The 23,597-nt window shown below is 49.3% G+C and overlaps 1 protein-coding gene across 2 annotated transcripts in view; it reads right to left on the reverse strand.

The window, feature by feature from the left end:
* Positions 1–233: 233 nt before the first annotated feature.
* Zbtb16 (zinc finger and BTB domain containing 16) overlaps positions 234–23,597 on the reverse strand; it is a 179,709-nt gene continuing 156,345 nt past the window's right edge. The window contains exons 4-6 of one of the 2 annotated variants that reach the window (XM_015489860.2): positions 12,932–13,102; positions 7,900–8,067; positions 234–5,759 (exon numbers count right to left, since the gene is read on the reverse strand). In XM_015489860.2, coding sequence (XP_015345346.1) covers positions 5,530–5,759; positions 7,900–8,067; positions 12,932–13,102 — 569 coding nt within the window. In that variant the 3' untranslated portion in view covers positions 234–5,529. Of the gene's footprint in view, positions 5,760–7,804; positions 7,837–7,899; positions 8,068–12,931; positions 13,103–23,597 lie in introns of those variants that run through there. The other variant, XM_015489861.2, reaches the window with a different exon arrangement.

Here is a 23,597-nt window from a genome sequence, read left to right on the forward strand (position 1 = left end):
ATTAATGTATTTAACACTATTTCTTTACCGAAAAAATATTAGACAAGTATGTTATTGAGTGGGTATGGGCCTTGTAAATGTGCTGTAAAAGTGTCACATAAATAAGGCTGAATGTGTGTAACAGAGCTTTCTCTTCCCTGATCCCCAGGCAGAAATTTCAGTTCTCAGCCCTCCCCACCCAAGAAAAGGCAGAAAAGACAAAGCACTTAAAAAAAAAAAAAAGACACTTTGAGCCAGAGACAACTGAATTAACTTTATTCTCTTCTAACTGCAGATTCAAGGTATACAACTGAACATTGCTATTTTTCTTATGAGACTTATAAATAAAAATACAAAAAATGTTCACTACAAAAAAATCTACTGTTAGTAGGATGTAAAAAATATTCTCTTTGCTATAGAAGGCACAAACTTCACTTAGTGACACATGGAGAGAGAAAAAAACCTGCAGCAGTAAATTCATATTTTTTCTTTTTTTTTTCTTTTTTTTTTCCTTTTAAATCTTGTCAGAAACACTGAAATTACAAAGAAACGCATCAATCTACACGAAACAAGGCAGATGCGGAAAGCTGCAACCAGGACAACTCCGAGTGAACTGCTTCAGAGAACAGGAAGAACTGCAAGCAGGACTTGGGGGAGCGAGAGGAAGGGACAGGAGAGGGAGTGACCAGGACAGGGGACCCGAGGGAGGAGGGCAAGGGAAGGGCTAGAGGGCAAGTGTGGGGGAGAGGGGGGCACAGGGGGAGGAGGGGGAGGAGGAGAGGGATTGAGAGATTGATTTGTACAAAAAATAACCAGTAAAGTTGAAGAAACATAATTGGGCGACCTCCTAAAATTAGGCTAAGAGGAGGTGCTGAGGTAGACATTAACTAGAACATTGATGAATCAGAAACACTATTCTGTAATACAGAGCAATCGGACTGGCACTTGTGCTGTCACGACAGAAGACAAGCCACAGAACAAACAAAACAAAACAAACGTAATACCAAACCGAAAGGCTTAGTTTGCTTGGTCCAACAGGGCCACAGGGCCCTCAGTGCTATAACTTACATACATATATATATATTTATCTTTATATATATGGGGCAGATGTCATGGTGCACCACCACGGCTTCTTAACCTTACGAGGATCATGCATAACACTATGTGAACAAATACTATGATACACACTGGGAGGCTTGGGACCCTGTCTGCAAAGTGGGCCACCGAGGAACAGGGGAGGCTGCTGCTGCTGCTGGCTACCAGGCCTGCGGGCCTACCCTCCTCTTTCTCCCCACTCTTTTCCCTGACCCAACCTTCCTGCTTTGTCCTGCGCCTCTCTCTTGGCCACCTCTGCCTTTTTTCTCTACTCATCTGGCCCACTGCCACAGAGTTAGTCCCACTGTTTGTCCTCCCACTGAAATGTCCAGGTAAGTGCTGCCATTCCAGCTAAGCCAGCAGAAGCTCCAGGAAGGAAGGGACAAGATGGTGGGATGATGCAAGATGACAATAAAATAGGTCTAGGGAAAAATGAACCAACAGAGTCTCATCTCTTTCTGCTTTTCTGTCTCACGTCGGGTGCCCCCACTTTTCACCCTAGTTCGGCTTGCCAGGGAAGTGGTCACGTGCCCACATCCCCCCTCCCATCACAAAGAGTCCAAAGGCTGTCCCTGTTCAATCCCTTCCAAGAAGGTGCCAATGGCCTCTCCTCCCATAGCAGGTGTACCCATAGCACCCAGAAAGTACCACACACTTGTGAAAAATTGCAGCAGTTTTTTTTTCCTTATTCTTTTTCTTTTTTTTTTTTCTTCTTTTTTTTTTTTTCTTTTCAACACGGAAAAACTGTTCAGGCACAAAGATTAAACAAGCCCATGTTGCATCCCTGGATTGTACGGAATTACCAGGTCCCCCAGCCTCCTGGGGGTCCCCCTGCACCCCAGATCTGCCTGCGTCATATCCGTGCCTCCTCCAAAGCAACCCAAAGCAGCAATGATAGTTACTATTTTATATCTCTCTTGCTATATATATCTCTCTCTATATATAAATTTGTCTATCCTATATACACATAGGATTTTAATGCTTTGAATGAACAAAGGAGTGAATAGGGAAGGAGCACAAGAGTGCGGGGTCATGTCACACACTTGTAGGAGTTGGGTAGGGAAAGGGCCCATTAACCAACTTGGACTGTTCAGGTGAAGGTGGTTCGTGGTGCTGGATAAGGCAGTATCAAGTCTGGATTCTGCAGGACTCGGCCAAGGGCAGTGGTAGCCAGACAGCAGAAAAGAGAGGAGAGGGAACACCCCGCCCTAAGTTTACCTGGAAGGGAGCAGCCTCCATCCTTCTTGTCTCCCCCACTCCTGCGCTCCAGATGTCCAGATGAAGTGAAAGCCTCCCCACTGCCTCCTCCTCCCCTGCCCAGTGGCTATAGGCCTGGCCAAGAAGGCCTTAGCAACCCTAGAGCTATTTAGTCTCCGAGTGGGAAACTGGAGAAGAGGCGTGTGGGACCCCATGGGGGTGCCTGGGACTGTGTGAGGAGCTCGCAGCTAGTACAGAGGTGTCCCTTCCTGCTCCCTCAGGATCTGCAGAGCCCCAGGGATGAGTGGGGCAGGCAGGTGCTGAGTCTGGACCATCCAACGCTGCAACAACCGATTAGGACAACCTCGCGTGGTTTAACACGCAGCCGCACACAGCACACTCCTGCAAGCACACGCACACAGAGTATCTCGCTGTTGGTGGTGGTGGTGAATATTTTTTGTCTTTTTTTTTTTTTTTTTGTCCTATTCACATTACAAAAGGAAAGGGCAAGGTCCTGTAGAACTGACGAAGGAACTAACAAATATTACAAAAATATTACAATTTGCAAAGGTTAGCTCAGCCCTCTCCGCTCTTATGAATGGGGGGACCAGGCTGAGTGGGAAGGGCGAGGGAGTGAGGGGCCGGCTAGTTCTATGGAATAGTTTGATTTTTTTTTCCCCTTCCCCTCCAAAGTTGAATGACATCTTGCTGTTAAAAAATACTGTTTTCTGGGATTTCAGATCCCCTGAGGGCCAGTGAGTCCCCCTTCTTCCCAGACTGGGAGACAAGCCATAGTGCATAACCATTTCTAACCCCCCCCAAAGATTTTACTCTTTTCACATTATAAACATGACGATTGCTCTAGTCACCTATTTCAAGTTTAACTTTTTTTTTCTTTTCCAAAGCACTGTTATTATTATAGTTTCAAACCAGCATCCTCCCTACCTTATCATCCCTAAGCCACAGTCTAGTGACACAGTACCCCTGACCCACGTCCCCCCCAATACACAATTTTTAAGGCCTTCAGATTTGGTGGACGAGATTGAAGGGGAGAGCAAGGAGGGATGGGGCCGAGGGACAGGAGGGTGGTCACAGCAGCACCCATCCCTCCGACTTCCAGATATTCCTCACAACCTTTCTCCCCAAATTCACTTCCCTAAACCATTTTTTTTTTTGCAAACCTAAGATCAAAACGCAGCCACAACTTTCTCCAAGAGAGAAAGGAAAGAAAACAAAAACAAAACGAAAAAAAAAAAAAAACTCATCACATAAAGCATGAGATGAAACGGAGGGCCCGTCCCAAAGCAAACACGAATATCGCAAATGTGCTTTCCAAAATTCAGGGTGGGGAGGCTGGGGCAAGAGGGGAGGCAGAGCAGCAGAAGGGAGGCATGAGAGAAACAGAAGAACGGCTGGACGAACACAAGAGGTAGCTTTTAGAAAACAACACCCCACCCCAACGCAACAAAACCAAGGCTGGGTCACCCCGACCAGCCACAAAAATATACCAATTTTGGCAATGATAATGCACACAGAGGTGGGACCACACAGTTGCAAGGATCTGAAGAAGACAGGCCTTGGAGCCTGAATGACCCAGCAAATTGTAAGGACGGTGGGACTTTTCTCCACAGTGTTTCAGGCTAAGCAATGCTGGGCACAGATGATGTAAGCTGTGGGCAGAGCTGACGGTGACCCTCGGGTGCCCTGTGGAGACAGTGAGACACCACTGCCTCTCCTCCACCCACCTGTCTTCCTTGCTCTCCTCCTGCCCTCCTATTCAGATCCTGAATGTTCAACTCTTCTGTCTGGCTCCTTTGGGCTGGGAGGCTGGTCCCCAAGGGTGTGGGGAGGGCCTTGGCCAGCGGAAGTCTAAAGCCAACTATCACTTTACACTAGAAACAGAACATCCTCCCCATTCCTCCAACCCCCAACCAAAAAAAAGAGATATAGGGGTTAAAAAAGCTCATGAGGTCACAAAAAACTGAGGTAATTCAAGTACAATGTGCTAACAGGGGACACAGAAAAGAAGCAAAACATAACACAAGGCCAAAGCGCTTTCAGCTCCTCCTCCTCCCTGTGGACTGAGGGGCTCACGAGCCAGGAATTCCATGCCACTCTCTGGACCCAGGTTTTACCACTGGGCTCATTGGGTCTGGGGTCCCCAGGCCCTGTGCTTAATGGGTCCCCAGTATGACAGCAATTTCCTCCCCTGGCCAGCTCCCCCACCCTGGGCAGGGTGTCTGTTCCCTCCTCCAGGTGCGGAGCCCATCTGGAGAAGAACATCCACTGCTTCCCTTGGACAATGAGCTCTTTCGTGGATCCCATCCCCTAGGGACTAAAATAGGGTTGTGGGGATGTGTGTGTGTTTGGTGGGAGGGATGTAACATATTTAGTTTTTTTTTTTTTTTTTTTTTTCATTTTGGAAGCAAAAGCAGCTCGGTAGGAATCATGCTCATGGCTGGGTTTGGCCAGGGTAGGGTGTTCGGTTTATTCTGTATTCTTAGAAAGCTACCAGGAGGAAGGGGCTCTGGAGTCTGACACAGCTTTCCCATGAGGATCTAGAGGAAGAGGGAAATGCCACCCAGCTACATGAGGGGCCTGGGATCCAAAGGACAGCAGTCGAGGGGAGGCTGGGAGCAAGGAGCTCGGGGAGGGGAAGAGCCAGGGCAAAGGAAAGCGATGGATGAACTGAGTGAGTGGTAGGAAGAGAAAGAGCCCTTCCTCTTCCCAATCTGCCCCCAGCAAACCAGAGCTGCCATTTTGAGCATCTACCAGGAACCTCCACCATCTGGAGCCCCTTCTCTGCTCCCCTCCCTCCGTCTTTTGAGGAGGCAGTGGGCGAAGGGCAGGCAGAGACTGTGGCTCTCGCGCTTTCCTAATCTCCCCTTCTGGACACAGGAGGAGGGTCTGGGAAAGGGAGGAGAAAAATATGCCACCATGTGAGTGAGCAAAACCGCTCCCACCCCATCCCACCCCTCCCAAATCAGGCAAACCTCCAGCTTCCAAGGAGGGCAGAGGCCTCCAGGGAAGGGACACTGGCTTGGCATCCTGGTCACCTGGAGCCCCAGAGAGAATCCAAGGTCAAATAGCTATCAGATTTCCTTTTCCTTTTCTCTCTCTCTCTTTTTCTTTTCTTTTTTTTCTCTTATTCTTTCTTTCTTTTTTTTTCTTTTTCTCTTTGCACAGTCCTTCCTCGATTTCATCTCACTCTAACTTGTCTTTCCTGTCCCGCTCCTGTTCCACCATGGGGGCCTCCCTTCACACGTAGCACAGGTAGAGGTAAGTCTTCTCTATCCTCCAGTCGGGTGGGATCTCCTCGGGCTTATGGCCCTTCATGTGCTTCTGCATGGAGGAGAGGCTGGGGCAGTACTCCGTGCAGATGGTGCACTGGTAGGGTGAGGCGCCATTGTGTGTTCGCAGGTGCTTAATCATGGCCGAGTAGTCCCGGGAGCGCTGGTGGCAGAGCTTGCATTCAAAGGGCTTCTCACCTGTGGAGGAGGTAAAACCAGGCAGAAGAGAGTGAGGACAGAGGAAGAAGATGACAAGGCCTTATGCCACCCTTGGGCTTGTGGGAGAATCTCAGAACCTCTAGCCCAGCGCTGTCCAACAGAACTTTCTGAAATGATGGATGCACCGCCCAATATGGTAGCTACTAGTCACATAGGGCTTCTGATGTGACTGGGGAACTTTATTTTTTGCTTTATTTCATTGTAACTAATGTAAACAGCCACATATAACTAGCCACTATAGGATCATGGAGTACAGCTTTGGCCCTTTGCCTTTATTGTTTTTAACTCTCCCCAAAGGCTGGACTCTTCCCTTCTAATTAAGGAAATGCATGCCTTGAAAGGGGGCAGGTAAGGCCCTGGAAGTCAGATGGTTCTTCATAACAGTTCATCCAGGAGGAGCAGAGGAATGGATGGCATCCTTTCAGGGCCATAGATGGCGGGGAGTGAAGGTCGGGGAGATCAGGGAACCCAGAGTTCTTCAAACATGCCACCCCTGAGGATATCTTGCCAGTTAAAGTTTAAGAATCTTTCTGGACCCCTGCCTTCCCCACTATAGTTTGAATGTGGGGGACAGGGAACCTCAGAGTGCGTAGCCACACCCTAGCCTGCTACCCCACTGGAGTCCCCTGGAGCTGAGCAGAGGATGTAAGGGAACCTTGTTTCAATACAGTAATTAACTGGCCAGCCATCTCACCATCAATACTGCTCCGTGCAGAGGCCCCAGCAAATAATGAAGTAATGAACAGCCAAAGTGATCTAACTATCGACCAGCTATTTACAATAGTCACTGCCGATGCATTTAATGATCCGCCCGCCAGGTCACATCCCCAACCAGGGGCTAAGGAAACCCCAGGGCTCTGGGAAATCCTCTGGGTTACTCGAATCTTCAGCAATGAGCACCCCATCCTCTCCTTGGGATCCCAAGCTGAAGACAAGTAAACGGCTCTGACTACACACAGTTCTGCTGCCTGCTGCCTCCATCACCCCTCCCCTCCCATGGCAAGGCACTCTCCCTGAAGCCAGCAGAACCTGGCTGAGGTAGGTCATCCCTACTTCCTCAGGACAGAATGCCTGTGCCCCCTGACCAGAGAAGGCACCTACTCTTCCAGGTTCTACAACTTCTCATCCTTAGAGGAAGTTCTTCTGAATATCTGCCTTCCCTGTGGCTGGCGGTGGGCTGGTGGAGAGTGTTTCACAACTGGCCCTTTTAAAAGCCCTGATGGGGGGCTGGGTTTGTGGCTCAGCAGTAGAGTGCTCACCTTGCACGTGCCAGAACCTGGGTTCGATCCTTAGCACCACATAAAAATAAATAAGTAAAATAAAGGTATTGTGTCCAATTACAACTAAAAAATAACTATTTTTTTTTTTTAAAAAGCCCCCTGATGGGTAGTATTTGCCTATGACTGTATTCCCACGGTAGGCCAATTTTAAGGAACCAAAATGATGTCACTAAAATTGAAAATGGGGAGAAATAGGCTTTCACAGGCCAACTCTAGGACTCTACTGGCCACCAACTTGGAAACTTCTGGAAGTCTAGACCACTTCCACTTGCCTGTCCTCAAACCCCAGGGAAAGCACTTGCTCATCACCTCCTTTATGAATAAAAGGAATGTGAAGGCACTTTGAAATGGTAAAATGTTATACGCACGGAAGGGTTATTAAATCCATCTGCTCCTCTCATGTCAGAACTGAACTTGATCTAGCTTCCCAATTTCCCGGCCCTCATCATAACCTAATTCAATGCACTCTAATTCTTATTCCAACCCTCGAGCAACATGAAACCACCCTTTCCTTTGCTTTCAACTAAATCTGGTCAATTGAACCCTAATTCAGGACTCATGAATAGCCATCGTCTTGCACATCATCCTTCAACTACTGGTATGGCTGTCCCCAGGGCTGAGCTTCCTGGCTCCTGGAAAAATGCGCTGCAATTGATTAGCAATATCTGCCTTGGCCTTGAGAGGGGGACAGTGGCATTCGGCCTTCCATGGTTAGCCTTCCATAGAACCTCTCTTCTCTGGTTCAGCCTTGGTTCATCCTCACTTGGGCTTCTCTCCTCCCCAGTCCCACCCAGGCCCCAGAGCCCACGCAGGTCCCATCCCTGGCCTGCCCGTGGTACCTGTGTGCACCCTGTAGTGCGTCTCCAGCTGGTGCTTGAGGCTGAACTTCTTGCCACAGCCATTGCACTCGTAGGGCTTCTCCCCCGTGTGGATGCGCTTGTGGCTCTTGAGTGTGCTCTCGTCCCGGAAGCAGCTGCCACAGAACTCACACTCATATGGGTGGTCACCTGGGGGCACAGGGGTGTGATCAGGCCCTTGCTTCTCCTTGACCCCTCTTCAGGGAACAGCAGGGCACATTTAGACCACCAGGAGAATGGGATTGCCTGTATTCACACCTCCTAGATGACTTAAGGATCCTCAGCCCCTGCTGGTCCCCGTAACGTGAATGTTGGTCATGGGTTTACACATTCTTCTGCCCAGTGCACGTCCACAGGGCAAGGACCCATCCCAGGAAGAGTTAATTTGGTTCAGCAATGAACAGCAGGCCCCAGCCCCTTGAGGACAGAACAGAGCTGGGGGTTTCAAGACCTTGTAACCCCGCTTATTCTTTGAGTGTGTTGTGTTGTGGGGGGTACTGGGAATTGAACCCCTGATCTATACTGGCAGTACTTTTTTTTTTTTTTTTTGAGATAGCATTTTTCTAAGTTGCCCAGGTTGGCCTTGAATTTACAATCCTCCTGCTTCAGCCTCCTGAAGAGCTGGGATTACAGGCATGCACCACTGTGCCCAGCTACCCTCCTACTTCTTACATCATTTTTTCTTCCTTTCTTTCATTCCAGATTAATTCCCCAACCCTCAAAAAAACCCTTCAAATTGGGGAACCTCTCCTTGTTCCTACTGTTTGTTCTTTCCTTCCTCTACTGTTTAACACAGCTGTTGCCTCTGCTTGATTTCCTCCTCCTCTCTCCCTGGTGAACTCCTTATCATCCTTCAAAGTCCAGCTCATACGTCATACTTGTTTGGAAGTTTCCCTTTAGTCCCCAGACGAGATAAGTCAACAATTTCTTCTCTGTTCCCAAAAATTAAAAAAAAAATATCTTGCAATTTGTTCTTTTCTTGCAGTAGTATGATTTTTATGGCACTTTCCCATTAAAATGGGCCACATTTGTTAATGCTGAGGACCTCATATGGATCATATCATGTGATCATGGCAACAAGAGAGATACTATTCTCACTTTACAGAAAAAAGTGAATCCTTAGAGATGCTTAAACATCATCTCTAATGTCACATATTAAGTTGCTAAGTTAGGATTTAGGTTCTGGTCTGATTCCAGAGTCTGTACATGGTAATGTCTCAGATTGCTAACTGACATGGTATGGTCCAGCATGGTTTCCATGCCTCTAGAATGGAAGCACCTCGAGGGTAAGAAGTGAGCCTTACCCACTCTTACAGCCCCAGTGCATAGCCCAGGTACGACCCAGGACAGACTTGGAAATGTTGGGTATACTAAGCTTGGGGAGAATTGCCTTTCCTCAGTCTGTAATGTAAGCCATCAGCCTCCTTTTGGGGGATTGTACTCTTAAATCTCTAGAGGGTGAGAGGATGGGGTGTAGGTACCCTGCATTCTGCACTTAGAGTAGGGACCTGGGGGCTGAAAGGTGAGGACTTCAGCTACTTATTTATTACAGGAGTGAAGGCACAGACAATAAAGATAGATTGATCACCCCAGACTTTGTTCATGAATATTTAAATATCGCTGATTCGTCTTGTCACTGTAATTACAATTTCTCTGGGCTGCATCTCCAACCACCACAGTTTATGGTAAAGAATGGCCCACTGTATTTCACTTGTCCCTCTGCAGATGTGCGGGGCTGCCAACCGTGTAATGTCCTCTGCATTTCATACATTTTCTTCAGCTGCTGAAGGTTTAAGTCATCCACAATGACCTACGTTTTTTCATTATCCCCATGTCAAACTGCGCTCGTGCCTGGGCATAAATTGTCCTTCTCCTTATAGACTCGCATGCCTGTGCCTTCACTTCCTCTTTAAAATGATATTTTACTCTCTCCTCTCTCTCCCCTCCGCAGGCCACTAACCAAATCTCCCCCTCCCAAACGCAGGCCCCTGTCCCCACATAAATTCTCATCTCTTCTGATGACTCTGAAGGGTTTTTAAGCTCCATGGGGAGTGAATGCTGGGGTCTGTTCACTGGCTGACTCTCTCCTGGGTGGAAGATTTGCAAGAAGCATTGAGAGCATAAGGTGTGGGCCAGGGGGTAGCTTCCTCCGAGGAACCTCCAAGAGCAGAGCCATCTCTGGATCCAGTTCACTGCCCTGCCTCAGAGGCGTGGCCCGCGAGTCCCTCACAGGCAGATCTGGGGACAAACTGAGTCCTAGAGTTCTTGGCTGGGAAAACCAGTAGCTACTTGTCCTCTTGCTGCCAGAACTGAAGGGACTGCCTGTTTCCCAGCCCCCAGCCCCATGGGGAGTGGAGGCCCACACAGACCCTGGTACTAATTAGCTGTATGTCTAATGGAGTGAGGGTCAGTCTGTGCGTGTGCCCACATGCCACTCTGTGTGTCTGCACACATGGCCCCGTCTGGTCTGACATCCAACTCCCCCCCTCCTTACTGAATCAGCAACGATTACGACTTTAATCAAAGATTCAGTATCCTCATTAAGATATAAATAAATAAATAAAGCAAGGGCCATGTGAGATTTCAGCCGGAGCCGGTAATTAAAACGTAGGGGAGGATGCCTGGGGGAGGCAGCGAGGGGGGATGGCTGCTTGTGTGTGCCTTTCACCTCCAGAGGGGGCCCCTAAAAGTTTAAAAACCAACAGAGAGGTTTGTCTGATCAGATTTTTTTTTACGAATTTAATTATGAAGTGGATCACATATTAAATGACTTTAAGTAGGAAGTCCCTGGGGTCTACCCACGGAAAGGAATAAAAATAACTCAGAAGGAAAAACATACGAGTTAGCAAGACACACACCCCTTCCCAGACTGTGCAGCACAGGAAGCCCCCGCCTGCAACCCTCACCCTGAGAGTGTGGCTACAGTGTACACAAAACTGGTGGCAGAACTCAAAATCCAATTTGTGGCATGTTGATTAACTCGGTAGACTCGTTAATGAGCTTGACATTAAGTGCAGGACAAACGAGACTAATTAGAGCCCCTCTGGCCTGCCCAGTGCACCTGTGACCCCATTCCTTCCCCGGTTTGTCATTACCTGGTGTTTCCCTGGCTCTGGCCAAGCCCAGTGTCATCCTACCCACCTGGCCCATCCCCTGGGTGCCTTAGGCCCCTCCCCCAACCCCTCCCTTAAGCACAGCTGTGAGTTTATTATATGATGAGCCATGTGAATCAGGGATCCATCAATGCCAAGAGCACGGCTGGACTAACCTACCAAACACAGCTGCCAATGCTGAACACCCGGCCCCAGCAGCAAATGGGCCAAGAACAACGGAATATTAATGAGGCATTGTGTGGGGGGTGCAGAGCCAGCATGTGGCTGGTGTGAAAATCAATGGGTGTTTAAATGCGTGTGTGTGCACACATGTTCTGTGTTTTCTAGAATAAACTAGAGCTTTTCACGCATTCTGTTCCTCCCTACAGATCTGAACCATGATTGACAAAGGGCAAAGCAGGGTTGACATTTGGATGTCTGAGCGCTTAGCAGGTGGTATGGGCAAAGCAGGTGTATCCTGGGTGAACTTAGTAGGGCTAGAATCATCCAAGACATATGAAGCCAAGTGACTAAACCCAGTCACATGATCTCAAGTGCCTAACTGGCCATGTTTCAGAAGGAGTAACATGGTGACCCTTTGGGGAGGCTCTGGTGGGAAGGTGCACATATACAGTCCTCATAGAGAAAGGCCTTGTCCACATCCCTTCCTCCTTGGCCCTTCTTACTGGACCCTATCCCCAGGGACCTCCCTCAGCCTATCCCAGCAATCCTAAGTAATTCTAAGCAAATCTGGTCATGCTAAGGAAATAGGCTCTTCTGAATAGGATGGAATTGGGAAGTGAGAGCCCTGCAGGCTCCTTAGTGAGGATGTCTACGGCTGGCAGCACAGGCCAGTTCAGTCCACAATATCAAAGGCCTTTCCTTCAACAGCAGAATCTGTCACCCGTATAAAGCCTGGCCTCATCCTCAATACCTAAGCTGTGACAAAATTCTCAAGAATGAGAAGAGAGAGGGTCCTACCAGCCCTCTGAGGTACACAGGCATCATTATGCACTCTCTACCCAGAGATCCCAGGCCCTAGCCCTCTCCTCAAACCAAGGCAGAAAACACAGGCAGAAACACATGCAGATTCAGAAATGGGCATTCTTTTACCCAGGTACAGTCAGCAAAGACTTCAATTTGTCTTAGGGAAGAGAAGAAATTTATCATTTATTCCCCAGCTAGAGTTAAGACCAAGGCTGCTGCAAGGAAGAAAATGACCCTGGACCCTTGGTCACCAAGTGGTGCATCACTAAAACCTAGAGGGTAGCAGCAGCAATTGGCTAGTCCCTGGCACCCCAACTAGCCTCCTTGACTTAAACCTCTCCCTCACCCCATCATATGGAACTGGTTGAGCAGGGATATTTCATGGCTCATTGTTTAAATACCCTCATTGTCTTCTCTAAATAACATTCAGGCCACACTAGAGGCCTTCTTTATTATGGAGCAAGCAAGATCATTTCTTTAAGATGCCTTCAATACCAAAGTTGATTTTGCAAGTATGTGCAGGGGGAAGGGGCAGCAAGACTACGGAGGACATAGCAGACAGAATTAGAGACCCAGCGGGTCAGCTTTTCTCATAAAAGTCCACCTGCATCAGAATGCCTTGGGAATACTTCATTAATGATGCAGAGTTGGGGAACCCACCCAGGAGCTGCTGAATCAAAGGTTATGAATGTGGACTCAGGAAGCTGCATTTTGAATGAACATCTTCTGTGTTGAGCATGGAAAGACCAATGGTCCAAGGTATGGGATGGGGAAATCTGTCAACATGTACTACATGAAACCCCCACGTGCCCATCCCTTGAGCAAAGAAAGGCTGGAGGTGACTCAGCCTGGAACCTCTACTATAGTTCTGAGGAAGTAAATCAAGAGGTGCACTCCCAGAGACCTCATCTACCCAACCATCTGGAGTGGCCTACCTGTGTGTGAGCGCAGGTGGCGTTTGAGGGCGGTGTGGCTGGGGAAGGTGCGGTTGCACTCACTGCAGATATAGCTGCGCACACCCGCGTGGACCTCCATGTGCTGCTGGAGCGCACTCTGTGCCTGGAATCGTTTCCCACACAGCAGACAGAAGACGGCCATGTCCGTGCCTGCAGGAGACAGCAGAGGGGAGAGCCTCAGGAGGCTGGAAACACGAGGCCAATTCTTCACCCATCCAGGCTACAGCAGGAGCCAGCTTCAGGGCCAGCTCCCAACCCCCCAGGCTCAAGGTCAAGTCCAGGTGCAGCCCAGGCCATGCAATGTTGATGGAGCACCCCAGGTATGATCCAGTGGACAAAATCAACAGGTGTCCTTCCCTGACGGCACCTAAAGACTAGTTGGAGAAAGAGCCATTAGTCACACACATGGCAACAGCAAGTATAAATCTCCAAGTGTGTCCAGCGCTATGCAGAAGGAGGCAGACTACTAAGGACATGTGTCAGAGGACCTTGTGGGATTTGGGGCAGCAGTGGGGAGTGAGGGTGGGCTCTGTGAGGACAATAACATTGAAGTTCACATAGGCCAGTCACTGTTCCAATGTAAATAATTCAAAACCACAACTCCAAAAAGCCGTCTCTACTATCTTCATCTTCAACTGAGGAAACTGAGGCACAGAGAAAATGACTACCTTAAAAAACTTGTCCATAGAGCTCATAAGCCACAGTACCTCTGGGATGCATACCCAGAAGCCTGGATCTGAATCCTTTCCTGAGACTAGCTACAAACCCAGTCCTTGTAACCACTCCTCCATTCACTAGAGCGCACATCTTGAGAATCCATTCCTTCAACAAATATTATCGTGATACTTTCCACGAGTATTCCGCTCTTTGTGGCACTGAGGATTTAGCAATGGAAGTGCATACAAAGCCCCTGCTCCAATCACTTGGCCATCTACCCCACTGGGTGAAGGGGGAGGACATTCCTCAGGGATGGAATAGTCTCTATGAATACTCAGGGTTGGTAAGAATCCCAGCACGTTGGAGGATCAGAGGATCAGACAGAAGTGCAGCAGGAAGGCAGGCAGTGTCAGAAGGAGGCTAAAGAAAAAGGCAGGGTTATGAGGATTCCTGCACACCACGTCAAGAGCTTTAGGTTTACTGTCAAAGGATTTTAAGCTAATGGGTGACATAAGATCTTCATCAGTTCTGTCCTGTCATTCTCTATGCTGATCCAGCAGCACAGGGACCCCAGGCTACCCCAGAGACAGGCAGCCATTTTCTGTTATCAACTCCTTCCTGATGCTGCTCTGGAGCCATGGCCTTTCTGGCTACAGGACCACATGAAGAAGTGTTGGACCATGTGTCTGAGTCCCACCTGGCACCTCACTGCCCACCATTTTGGATTCCATTTCCCCAAGTGTGTCAGTCCCCTGCAAGCCCACCTGCTCATTCCTCTCTGCTGGTATCTAAGGGACATCACCTATGCCCAGAGCCACAACACCATCCCCTGTGTGAGGGTCACAAGCAGGAGAGGCCATTGGGACTGGTGCCTGTCAACCCAGTCTCAAGTGCAGGGAAGTCCAGAGCTTCAGCTGCTGAAGTTGTGGAGTCACAGAGCTTCCAGAGGCAAGGAGGGGTGAAAAAAAACAGGTGACACGAAGAACCTTGCTGCCTTCCCAGCCTAGCAATGGAGACAGAAAGTGAGAGGTCTGGTTCTTGCACCCCAGGTCCATTCTTGGCTGGGTTGGGGGTGGGCTGGGGGGAGGCAGGGCCCGGCTCTCACACCTTCCACTCCTCTCCCCCTTGCCCTCCTGCTGGGCCCTTCCCTCTGCAGACAGTGAAGTCTGGGCACTGTAGCCCTGCTCCCTCCCACCAGTGGTCAGGAAAGCCCACCAGGAAGGCCTAACCAAGTGAGCACTTGATTTTGCTACTGGTTCCCTGAAAAATAGAAGGGAAGGGGAACTAATATAGGCATTGTGCCAGGTGTGTAGTCATCTCATTTAAAATTTGCATCTCTACAAGGCAGGTACTCTTATCCCCATTTTTATAAATGGGAAAACTGAGGGATTAAGTAACTTTCCTAAAGTCACACAGAGAGAAAGAAGTACAGCTGAGATTTAGGGATACCTTGGTCTGTTTGATTTTAGAAACCATGGGCCTGGGCCAGTTTTACCTCTGGGATGGTCACCTGCCTGTGTGGGGCTCCCCTGAAGAGGCACAGTACTGACAATAGCACCAACACATCCAGGGGCACTCCAGCCATGGCTGGAGAAACCGGGCCAGAAAGAGTGGACAGGAAGCTGGTCACAGGCACAGCTCTCTGAAGCCTTCTGACCCTAAAGGCCCCAGGAGCCAGCAAGATCCCCCGGAGGTATGGATTGAGGTGCTCAGCTCCACTTGACGGAGGGAGACATTTGGGAGGAAGTGATTTGCTAGGATAGCCGCAGTGCCAAGACCCGACGGTGAGTCCCTTAGTGTCCCATCCAGACTGGTCAGTATGCACAGGGTTGGAGTCCACTTGCAGCATGTTCTGCGACACAGCATCTTCTGCTGCTCCAACCTGAGGGCTCCCAGCACCAGCACCCTCTTCTCCCCTGACCTTCACCACACAGAAAGCCCTGATTAAGCCAGGTGCTCAAACAGCTGCCTTAAACCAGCAAGAGGAAGCAGGCTTCCTGAGCAAGCCATACCCTTTAAGGAGCCAAGGCCCCTCTGTAGGCCTCCTCTGTGGTCCCCAGCATGAAGTCAGAGGGAGCATGAATGTCACCACCAGCAGGATTCTCTGAGTCTATAAAGCTAGAGGTAGAGGCACTCTGAGGGCTGGGACCATCCAGAAGGACAGTCTGAGAATCCTGTGTACTCTGCCCTTGCTCTCCCCAAAGCCCCTTGAAGCTGCCCCTCTCTGTAGTCCTTAGCTCTCATGATGGCCTGAAAACATTTCACTTCCATTTAGCTTCTTCACTGACCCATGGCCAAGTGTAGGCACCATGCTAGGTACCCAGGGCAAGGATGACATGGAGCAGAGAAATAGGGCCCAGACCAGGGGAAGTGGAGGACACTGGTGGGTCAACAGCCATCCAGACAGAAATAGGACCGGTGACTCCAAGAAAGCTTCAAAGAAGATTTTGAGTCAAGCTTGGAGAATGGAGAGAAATGAGAAGCCAAGGACTAGGCAGTGGGACACGTGTACCACAAGCAAATTTCAGAGTAGGTCTCATCGAGGACAGGTCAGAGATGGAGACAAGCCAGGAGAAACTGGAAGTCAGATCCCAGAGGACCACAGATATCAAGTGGAACAGTCTAGATGTCATTCCACAGGCGATGCTCAGCCATGGAAGGACTGGGGGTTGCTACGATCTGCATGTTTGTGTCCCCCAATGCGTATGTTAAAATCCTAACCCTCGTGGTGCTGTAATTAGGTGGTGGGGCCTTCGGGAGATGTTAGATCATGTTAGATGATCCTTGTGAATGGGATGAATGCCTTTTTAAAAAGAACCTCTGAAAGTCAGCTAGCCCCTTCCACCGCATGAGGTCACAGTGAGAAGTCAGCAGTCTGCAACCCGGAAGACAAACCTCACCTGAAACCTGGCCATCTGGAGTCCTGATCTGACTGCCCATACCCTCTTAGGACTCTGAGAAATTAATTTCTGTTTTTATTCTTCACCCAGTCTTTAGCAATTTGTTACAGCAGCTGAAAATGACTACGGGACACCAGCACGCCACAGCTTATATCATAGGGCAGTGCTTCTGCGAGCATCCCAGGGACAAACAGCAGTGGCAAGTGGCTGGAAGCAGGGAGAGAGCTGGTGGCTCCTGTGCTACTGCTAGAGGAGGGTGGGGCCCAGAGGAGGACAGGGGCTTTGAGGTCAGGAAGGGCCTGGAGAAATGAAATCCCAGGAAGGTGACACAACAGGACCTGGCCCTGGGCTTATGTCAGGAAGGCGCAGGTAGCCTGCTCTGCACCTGTCAACAGGTTTAAAGTTAAGTCATCATCTTCTAGAAAGGAAATGCTACGCTGTCCCTCCAATTGTCTCTCTGCCATGCCTGGGATATCCTGCAGGGCACAAGGGCTCTCCTTGGACATGTATCCCCCAGCCAAGGCTCACAGGGGAAGACAGGGGGCTCTGAGGCCTATACCCACTTTCCCTATTCTTCTGCTTGGAGCCCAGCAGTCGTGCTGATGGAGAAGTTTTTTGTTTTTTTTTTTTTTAAAAAGGAAAGCAGAAAAGGCGGGCGGGGGAAGAAGTGGATGAGACACAAGAGAAGCTTGTGGTGCATGCAAGTTAAAAATCTAGTGACTAGATTTGAGTTATTAAACAATTTGCTGTCGTTTCTGCCTAGCTGACTGTTCGCATGTATGATGAGTCAGGGCAGATTCTATTACACTGGGAGATTAAGCAAATAAATGCTAGCTTTTGGAAACACATTAAAATGTGGGGCTTTGGAAATAAAATTATCTAGAAAATTGTATTAGCAATTCATTAGCTGCCGCGAGATGTGCAGCGGGGCCAGGGGGCCGGCAGCGTTAGAACACTCTGCTGCCTTCACCGCCCAAGTTCCGCCCTCCGCTGCACAGAGACATCGCTGCTGGTCCTGCTGGGGAGGGAACAGCCCTCACCGGAGGAGACTGCCCTCTGAAATCCTAGGTCAGCAAGACACAGGGAGAAAAATGAAAACGAGGTGCTGGCTCTACCACTTTACCTGCTTTATGACTCTGAGAAGTCTCTCGATTTCCCTAAATCTGGGTGTGCCATCATTCGCCATATTGCTTGTGGCTGCTAAGAATATCAAATGAGATACTCATGTGAAAAAGCTTTATAACTATAAAGTGGTTGCGGAGCTAAAGCCAGTCCAAATGATGATTTTGTCTGAATTAGAAAATCTTGTCTCTTCCTCTGGGCAGATGTACAGCCTTATTTTGGGCCTTCCATGAGAGAGCTGGATTTCAGTCTCTATTTTTCCCTCATCGGTCAGGCACCCTTGTACAGCGAACAACCTGTATCACGAATCACGGCAGCCCTGAACAATACACAAGCCTAAGGTGTTTTATGGACTGTAGGTTGCTTCTTTCAGGAAGCTGACCCTAGCAAGGCATCTGGGATGTGTTATACCACTTATAACTCAATGCCAAGGACATCATCATCTTCTCAGTTCTCACTGTTACAACACATAAAACGATTGCATTTGTTTTTTGACATTCAGCTCTGCCTGGGAGATTGCAAGCCTCCAAAGTATGAACTGTTCTGTTCTAGTCATCTTGATATCCCTCAGTGTGCAGCACAGGACCTGATGCAGAGCAGGCCCTCAATAACTGCACACTGCATTGAAGAATATAAAAGGGGTTATGGGCCAACTGCAAAGGATGGAGGAGAATATGGGAGAGTCATGGTACAAAAACAGACAGTTTAGGCTGGGGAGACCTCAGACCAAGTCCACAAAGGAGGCCACTACTGGGAGCTTCCAACAAGACTCTCCTTAGAAATTAGTAACACCAAGTGACACACAAGCAGCTGATCTCACTGGGGTCTCTCACATCTGTCTGGTAACCCAGTCAGAACCTACACTGTGTCTGAACTCTGTTTGTCACAAGCCAAGAATAGACCATAGACCAGCCTCACCACATCAGTCAATGAAACAGTCCCAAGACCCAACTTCTGGCCCAGAGGTCAGAAGTTGTCTTTGGCTTTGTGATCCTAGGATGAGTAGCTATTGTCCTTGCAGGAGTTTGGGTCTGGACTGTCCTCTGACCCAAAGGCCCATGTGTCTAGGGCTTGGTCCACACCTTGGCACTATTGGGAGATGATGGAAAACTTTAAGAGGTGAGGCCTTGTGGGAGAAGTTAGGTCACTGGGAGTGTGCCCTTGAAAGGGATAGTGGAACCCCTCCTCCTCTTCTTTCACTTCCCATCCATGAGGTGAGCAGCTTTGCTCCACCACATGCTCCCCACCATGATGGGCTGCCTTGCCACAGGCCCCAAACAACAGATTGATCACGGATCAATGGATCATGGACTGGAACCTCCAAAACTGAGGACCTTAAAAATAAACCTGAGCTCTCCACAAGTTGATTATCTTAGGTGTTTGTTACAGCAACAGAAGCTGAGTAATAAGTCCTTGACCTCAGTTTCTTTATGAGGGAGAATTCATAGTGCACTTGTGGTTGCCAACACTAACTTCATAGGGCTGCTATGAGACAACTGATAAATGTTGTTGAGCACAAAATTCCTACAAGTATATTGTCTTCTATCAATCTGTAAATTTGAATGTAAATCAAATACAAAAGATCAGTCTTTTTCCCAAGGAATCGATTTATCAGATCAAGGAATCAGCACATTTCCTTTACTCTTCTGGAGAATGAATGGGGTTCAGTCCTAGCTGCACTCCTGGGATACTTGCCCAAAGGGAACTAGGAAGAGAAAATGGGCGTGGCAAGGGCAAACTTGGAAATGTGGTTCTAGGTAATGTGGGCAGGGTCTATGCAAATTTCTGGGATCCATTTCCATCAATTCTATCCTAGAAAGGGACCCATAATTGACCTCCCAGGGCAGCACAGCCAGTGTGGGGTGCAGGGCATGTACGACTCACCAACTCACAATTTAAAGCAAGTTTAATTTTAGCAAAAAAAAAGGGGAGGGGGGAGAAAGCCAGGCCAGGTTGGAACAGGAGGCAGGAGTGTGTGACACAGATCTAGTGTATTTATTTCACCCAGGTGATGACAGGGTCTGAAATCATGAGACACAAAACCCCTTGTGTTTACACCTGTGCCTTTTCCATACCAATTATCTCTTTAATAGAAAGGAAGGAACGGGATCAGAGGGGCACACAGCTGGAGAAGATGCTCAGGTGCTACACCTTCTTGGAGCAAGGCTCTTATTATCTCCCACTATAACAGTTTCTTAATCAAAGGAGCAGAGGGATCTAAATATACACCAGCTTTTTTGGGCAAGCAGGCTGGGGGTTGCTATGTGTACATGTGTCAGGGTGTGTGCATGCCTGTGTGTGTGCATGCCTATGAGCCACAGATGGGCTTCTCAGTCCACCCAACAAGGAAGAGCTGCCTCTGCTGTCACCCTGAGCAGCTGCTTCTCCCACAGAAGGAAAATATCGAATTTGGGGGCTGTGAAAACCTTGATTTAAGCAGGAAACATTTCCCACTTCCCAATCCTTCAGACATGCCTTTCTGCTCCTTCTGACCCCCTGCCCCCCGCCCCCGAGTTACTCTTTCCTAAGACACCATCTCCAGCCATGCAGCCATGGAGCCATGGACAGTCCTCATGAGCACACACCAAAGCATCACTTCAACGGCCACCTTTCCCTTTCCTCCCCCATCTCTTTCCTCCCTTTGCCTCCAGGTTGCTGTTGAAGAAGGTGGCAGAGCCGCTTTGTCCACAGTGCAAGAGAGACAGAGGCAGGCAGCAAAGGCTGACTCACACCAAAGGCAGGGAGGCTCTGTCTGCATCTTAAGAGGATGGAGAAGGCTGAGGGGGAGCAGAGGGAAGGGAAACAAAAACACAGCCCATGACATCTGCAGCAGCTCCTCCCTTTTGACTTCCCCTGTGCCATCATTTAGGGCTTGACTCCTCTTCAAGAGATCTCCTGGAGAAAGGACCAAGAGCCTCCTCTTTAGTTCCCTTTGGTTTTCCTTTGGGGCATAAGTGGCTGGATCATGCGGGATAAGCTCCTGAACTCCCTGCCCTCCTAGATGGGCTACAAGTACCCAGGATGCCCAACTGAAGGATATGTCAGCTGCTGGCCAGTGGGAGCTAAGTCCCTCCATTCCTGGTACTGCCTATGTCAGCTCTCCCAGTAGAGGTGGAACAGCCTGAGAAAATGACATGGAAGGCTTGCCTCAAACTAAATCAGCTTCATGCATATGCTTGGTTGTTTGTCTCCTACAGTCACCTATGCTTGAGGCATTCAGTCAGAGATCTTCCCGAACTAAGCCAGGAGCCAAAACTTCAGCATCTAGCCTTCTCATCAAGCTCAGTTGTATCTATCTTCGGTCCTCCTGTCCAGCCCTCCCTTCTTTTTCCTTTCTTTTTTAGACCCTTGGAAGGCATCTGCACATCTCTATAACCTTCCATTTCCCCAAGGAAAAAGGGGAACATTATGGATTTAGCTCATCAGGCAAGGGAGCAAAAGAATCCCCAATGGATAGCAAAAAAGGGGAGGAGTCTGAGCAGCTGATTCAAATTTGTTTTAAAACTAAGCAATGGATGGGTGAATGACTGCATTTTTCAACACACACACACTCTCTCTCTCTCTCTCTCTCTCTCTCTCTCTCTCTCTCTCTCTTAGTCTCTTGGGGAATGTGGCTGCCTCCTCAGGCGGCAGCAGCTAGCAGAGTCGGCTCCGGAAACCGTGTATTTGTTTAGCAGTGAGCCCAGACACAAGCGCATTTCATTACTCTGCACCTCCAGCTACAGTAAACAAATTTGTCAGCTCACTAGCTCATTAAGGTGCGCCCCGGACACGCGGGATTTATTGAGACCTGCACAATAAAAGTAACATGAATGGATTTACTAATTTTGTCAATCACTCCAACAAACGAGCCGAAGAGGGGATGGAATTGGGGAGGGGGGGGAGGTAAAGAAGAGGGGTCAGGGGAAAAAAAGAAAAAGAGGTAAAGATAAAAAAGAAGGAGGGAAGTTTGGTTTGCAAGAGAGAGCATAAAGGGGTTACAACAGGGCAAGATCTGCACTTTGCTGTTGGGCTAAACAACCACGTTCACCTTCGGTCTACCTCAAAGACCATCTTTTTAGGATGACCCCTAGCAGAGAAGCTGTTAAGAAAAAACTAAATCAAGCCCTGGTTCCTTGGTAGTGCCAAACTGGTAGGTACAGACCCCTCCATTCCTCCCCACTTTGCAATGGACACTGAACTAATGAACTTGAGGATTAAGATCCACATTCACGGAGGCAGCAGTACCCACAGCATCCACTGCCTCTCCTGGTACCTCCCACCTGCTCCAGCAGCCCAGTCCTCTCCACATCCCAGTCCAGTTGCAGGACTCTTCCAGACATTCCAGAGTGAACTAGGACTTCTACCATAAGAGCAAGGGGAGGAAGAAGGGACGTGTGTGTGTGTGTGTGTGTGTGTGTGTGTGTGTAGGGGGGGTTAGGGTGGAAAGTAAATCCGGAGAGGTATGCAGCCCTCTGGTCTGTAACTTTCAAAATGACAGCAGGACTGGGGCAGAGGTCAGGGGGTCCAAGGCCTTAAGCACCTCGGCCAGCTGTGGCAGTGAAGCCTGGAGCCCGCAGGACGCCTGCCATATAAATCAGTGGTAAGCAGCACCCGCTGGGGGCGAAGACAATGGGCTCACACGGGGGTGGGAGGCAGGACAATGGGGCCTGGCCAGTGTGCAGGCCCGGAACAAATGTGCCCTGGCACCACGGGGGCCCCCATTTGTGAAACTAATTGGCCCACGATTGAAAAATTGGACCAACTTCAACAACCCTGAGAGGAGAAGGGCAGGCTGCGGGAGCCTAACCTAGCCTGGTTTTGCACAGCCAGCCGGCCAGGCCCAGCCCTGGGGGATCTTAGGCGAAAGTTTCTCAGGGACTGCCTGTTCTGGCAGAGAGGTGCCTTGGAGATAGGACCAGTCTGGGAGAATGATGGATCGTGGCAGGGGTCAGGTGGGCAGTGTACCGACTTCTTCCCCTGAGACTCAAAAGAGCCATCTTCCTTAGTTTCTCTGCACTACCCTCATCTGGGTAGGTGGGTGGCAAGTAAACCCAAGGCAGGGTCTGCTCCTTCCTAAGCCAGTCCTCCCTGGCTGAGCTTCAGTCCTGGTCCCTCTGCCTGTGGCTGTGGAGGTTAGTGGGTGGCCTGTTACCATCTTCAAGGCTGGGTGAGGACTGTAAGCAACTAGGGACTTTCAGTCTTGGGGGTTCCTGGGAAAAGAAGTGCTGGAAGCATGATGGGAAGTCAGGATGGTGTGGGAAAGGACAGGCCAGGAGGATCAGCCCTTTCACAGCAGACTCCTGGCTACATGCTGGAGGGGAAGAACGGGACCCACCGGAGTGGTTAACTGCAGGGCCTGTCCTCAGCTCCTGGCTCAGGCACTAGCTCAATGTGCACTCTTGGCTAAGTTTCTAGACCCCTCATGGCCTCAGTTTCTTCATTGGAAAAATGAAAAGGGAAGTGGAAGATCTTTGAAGGGCTTCCCTGACTCTAGCATCCATAGGTTCTAGGCCTATTGAAGAAGGTACTGGCACTCTGAATGGTCCTTTCTCCCACTGAGATGCATTTTAGTGTTTTCTCCTTCCAAACCTGACATGACAGCCTTCTGTTAGTTAAAGAGCATCCTTAGGCTTCAGTGACCACCGCTGTCTCAGGTTGACAGAGGAACAGCCACAACAAGGCAGAAAGGATCTGATACTGACTGAGCACCTGCTAAGTGCCAATCCAGGCCTAACATTTCCCAAGTCACCCTGTGAGACCCACGTTCCTAGGAAGACAGAGGAGCCAGACTGAGAGGAATGCAAGGTCTGCTCTTTTAGGGGCCACCAGCTAACCACCAGCTAATCCCAGGATTGGCCTCACACGTGGAGGGCATCTCTCTGAAGGGCTGGGCCTGAGAATTACTGGGGCCTTTCTGGGCTGGTCTGATGGGGTAAGGATGAGGGGCAGGGACTTTCTCTCCCATGCCCTAGCACTAGCATGAC

The sequence above is a fragment of the Marmota marmota genome, unplaced genomic scaffold (assembly GCF_001458135.2).
Source record: "Marmota marmota marmota unplaced genomic scaffold, marMar, whole genome shotgun sequence".
Classification (NCBI taxonomy): domain Eukaryota; kingdom Metazoa; phylum Chordata; class Mammalia; order Rodentia; family Sciuridae; genus Marmota; species Marmota marmota.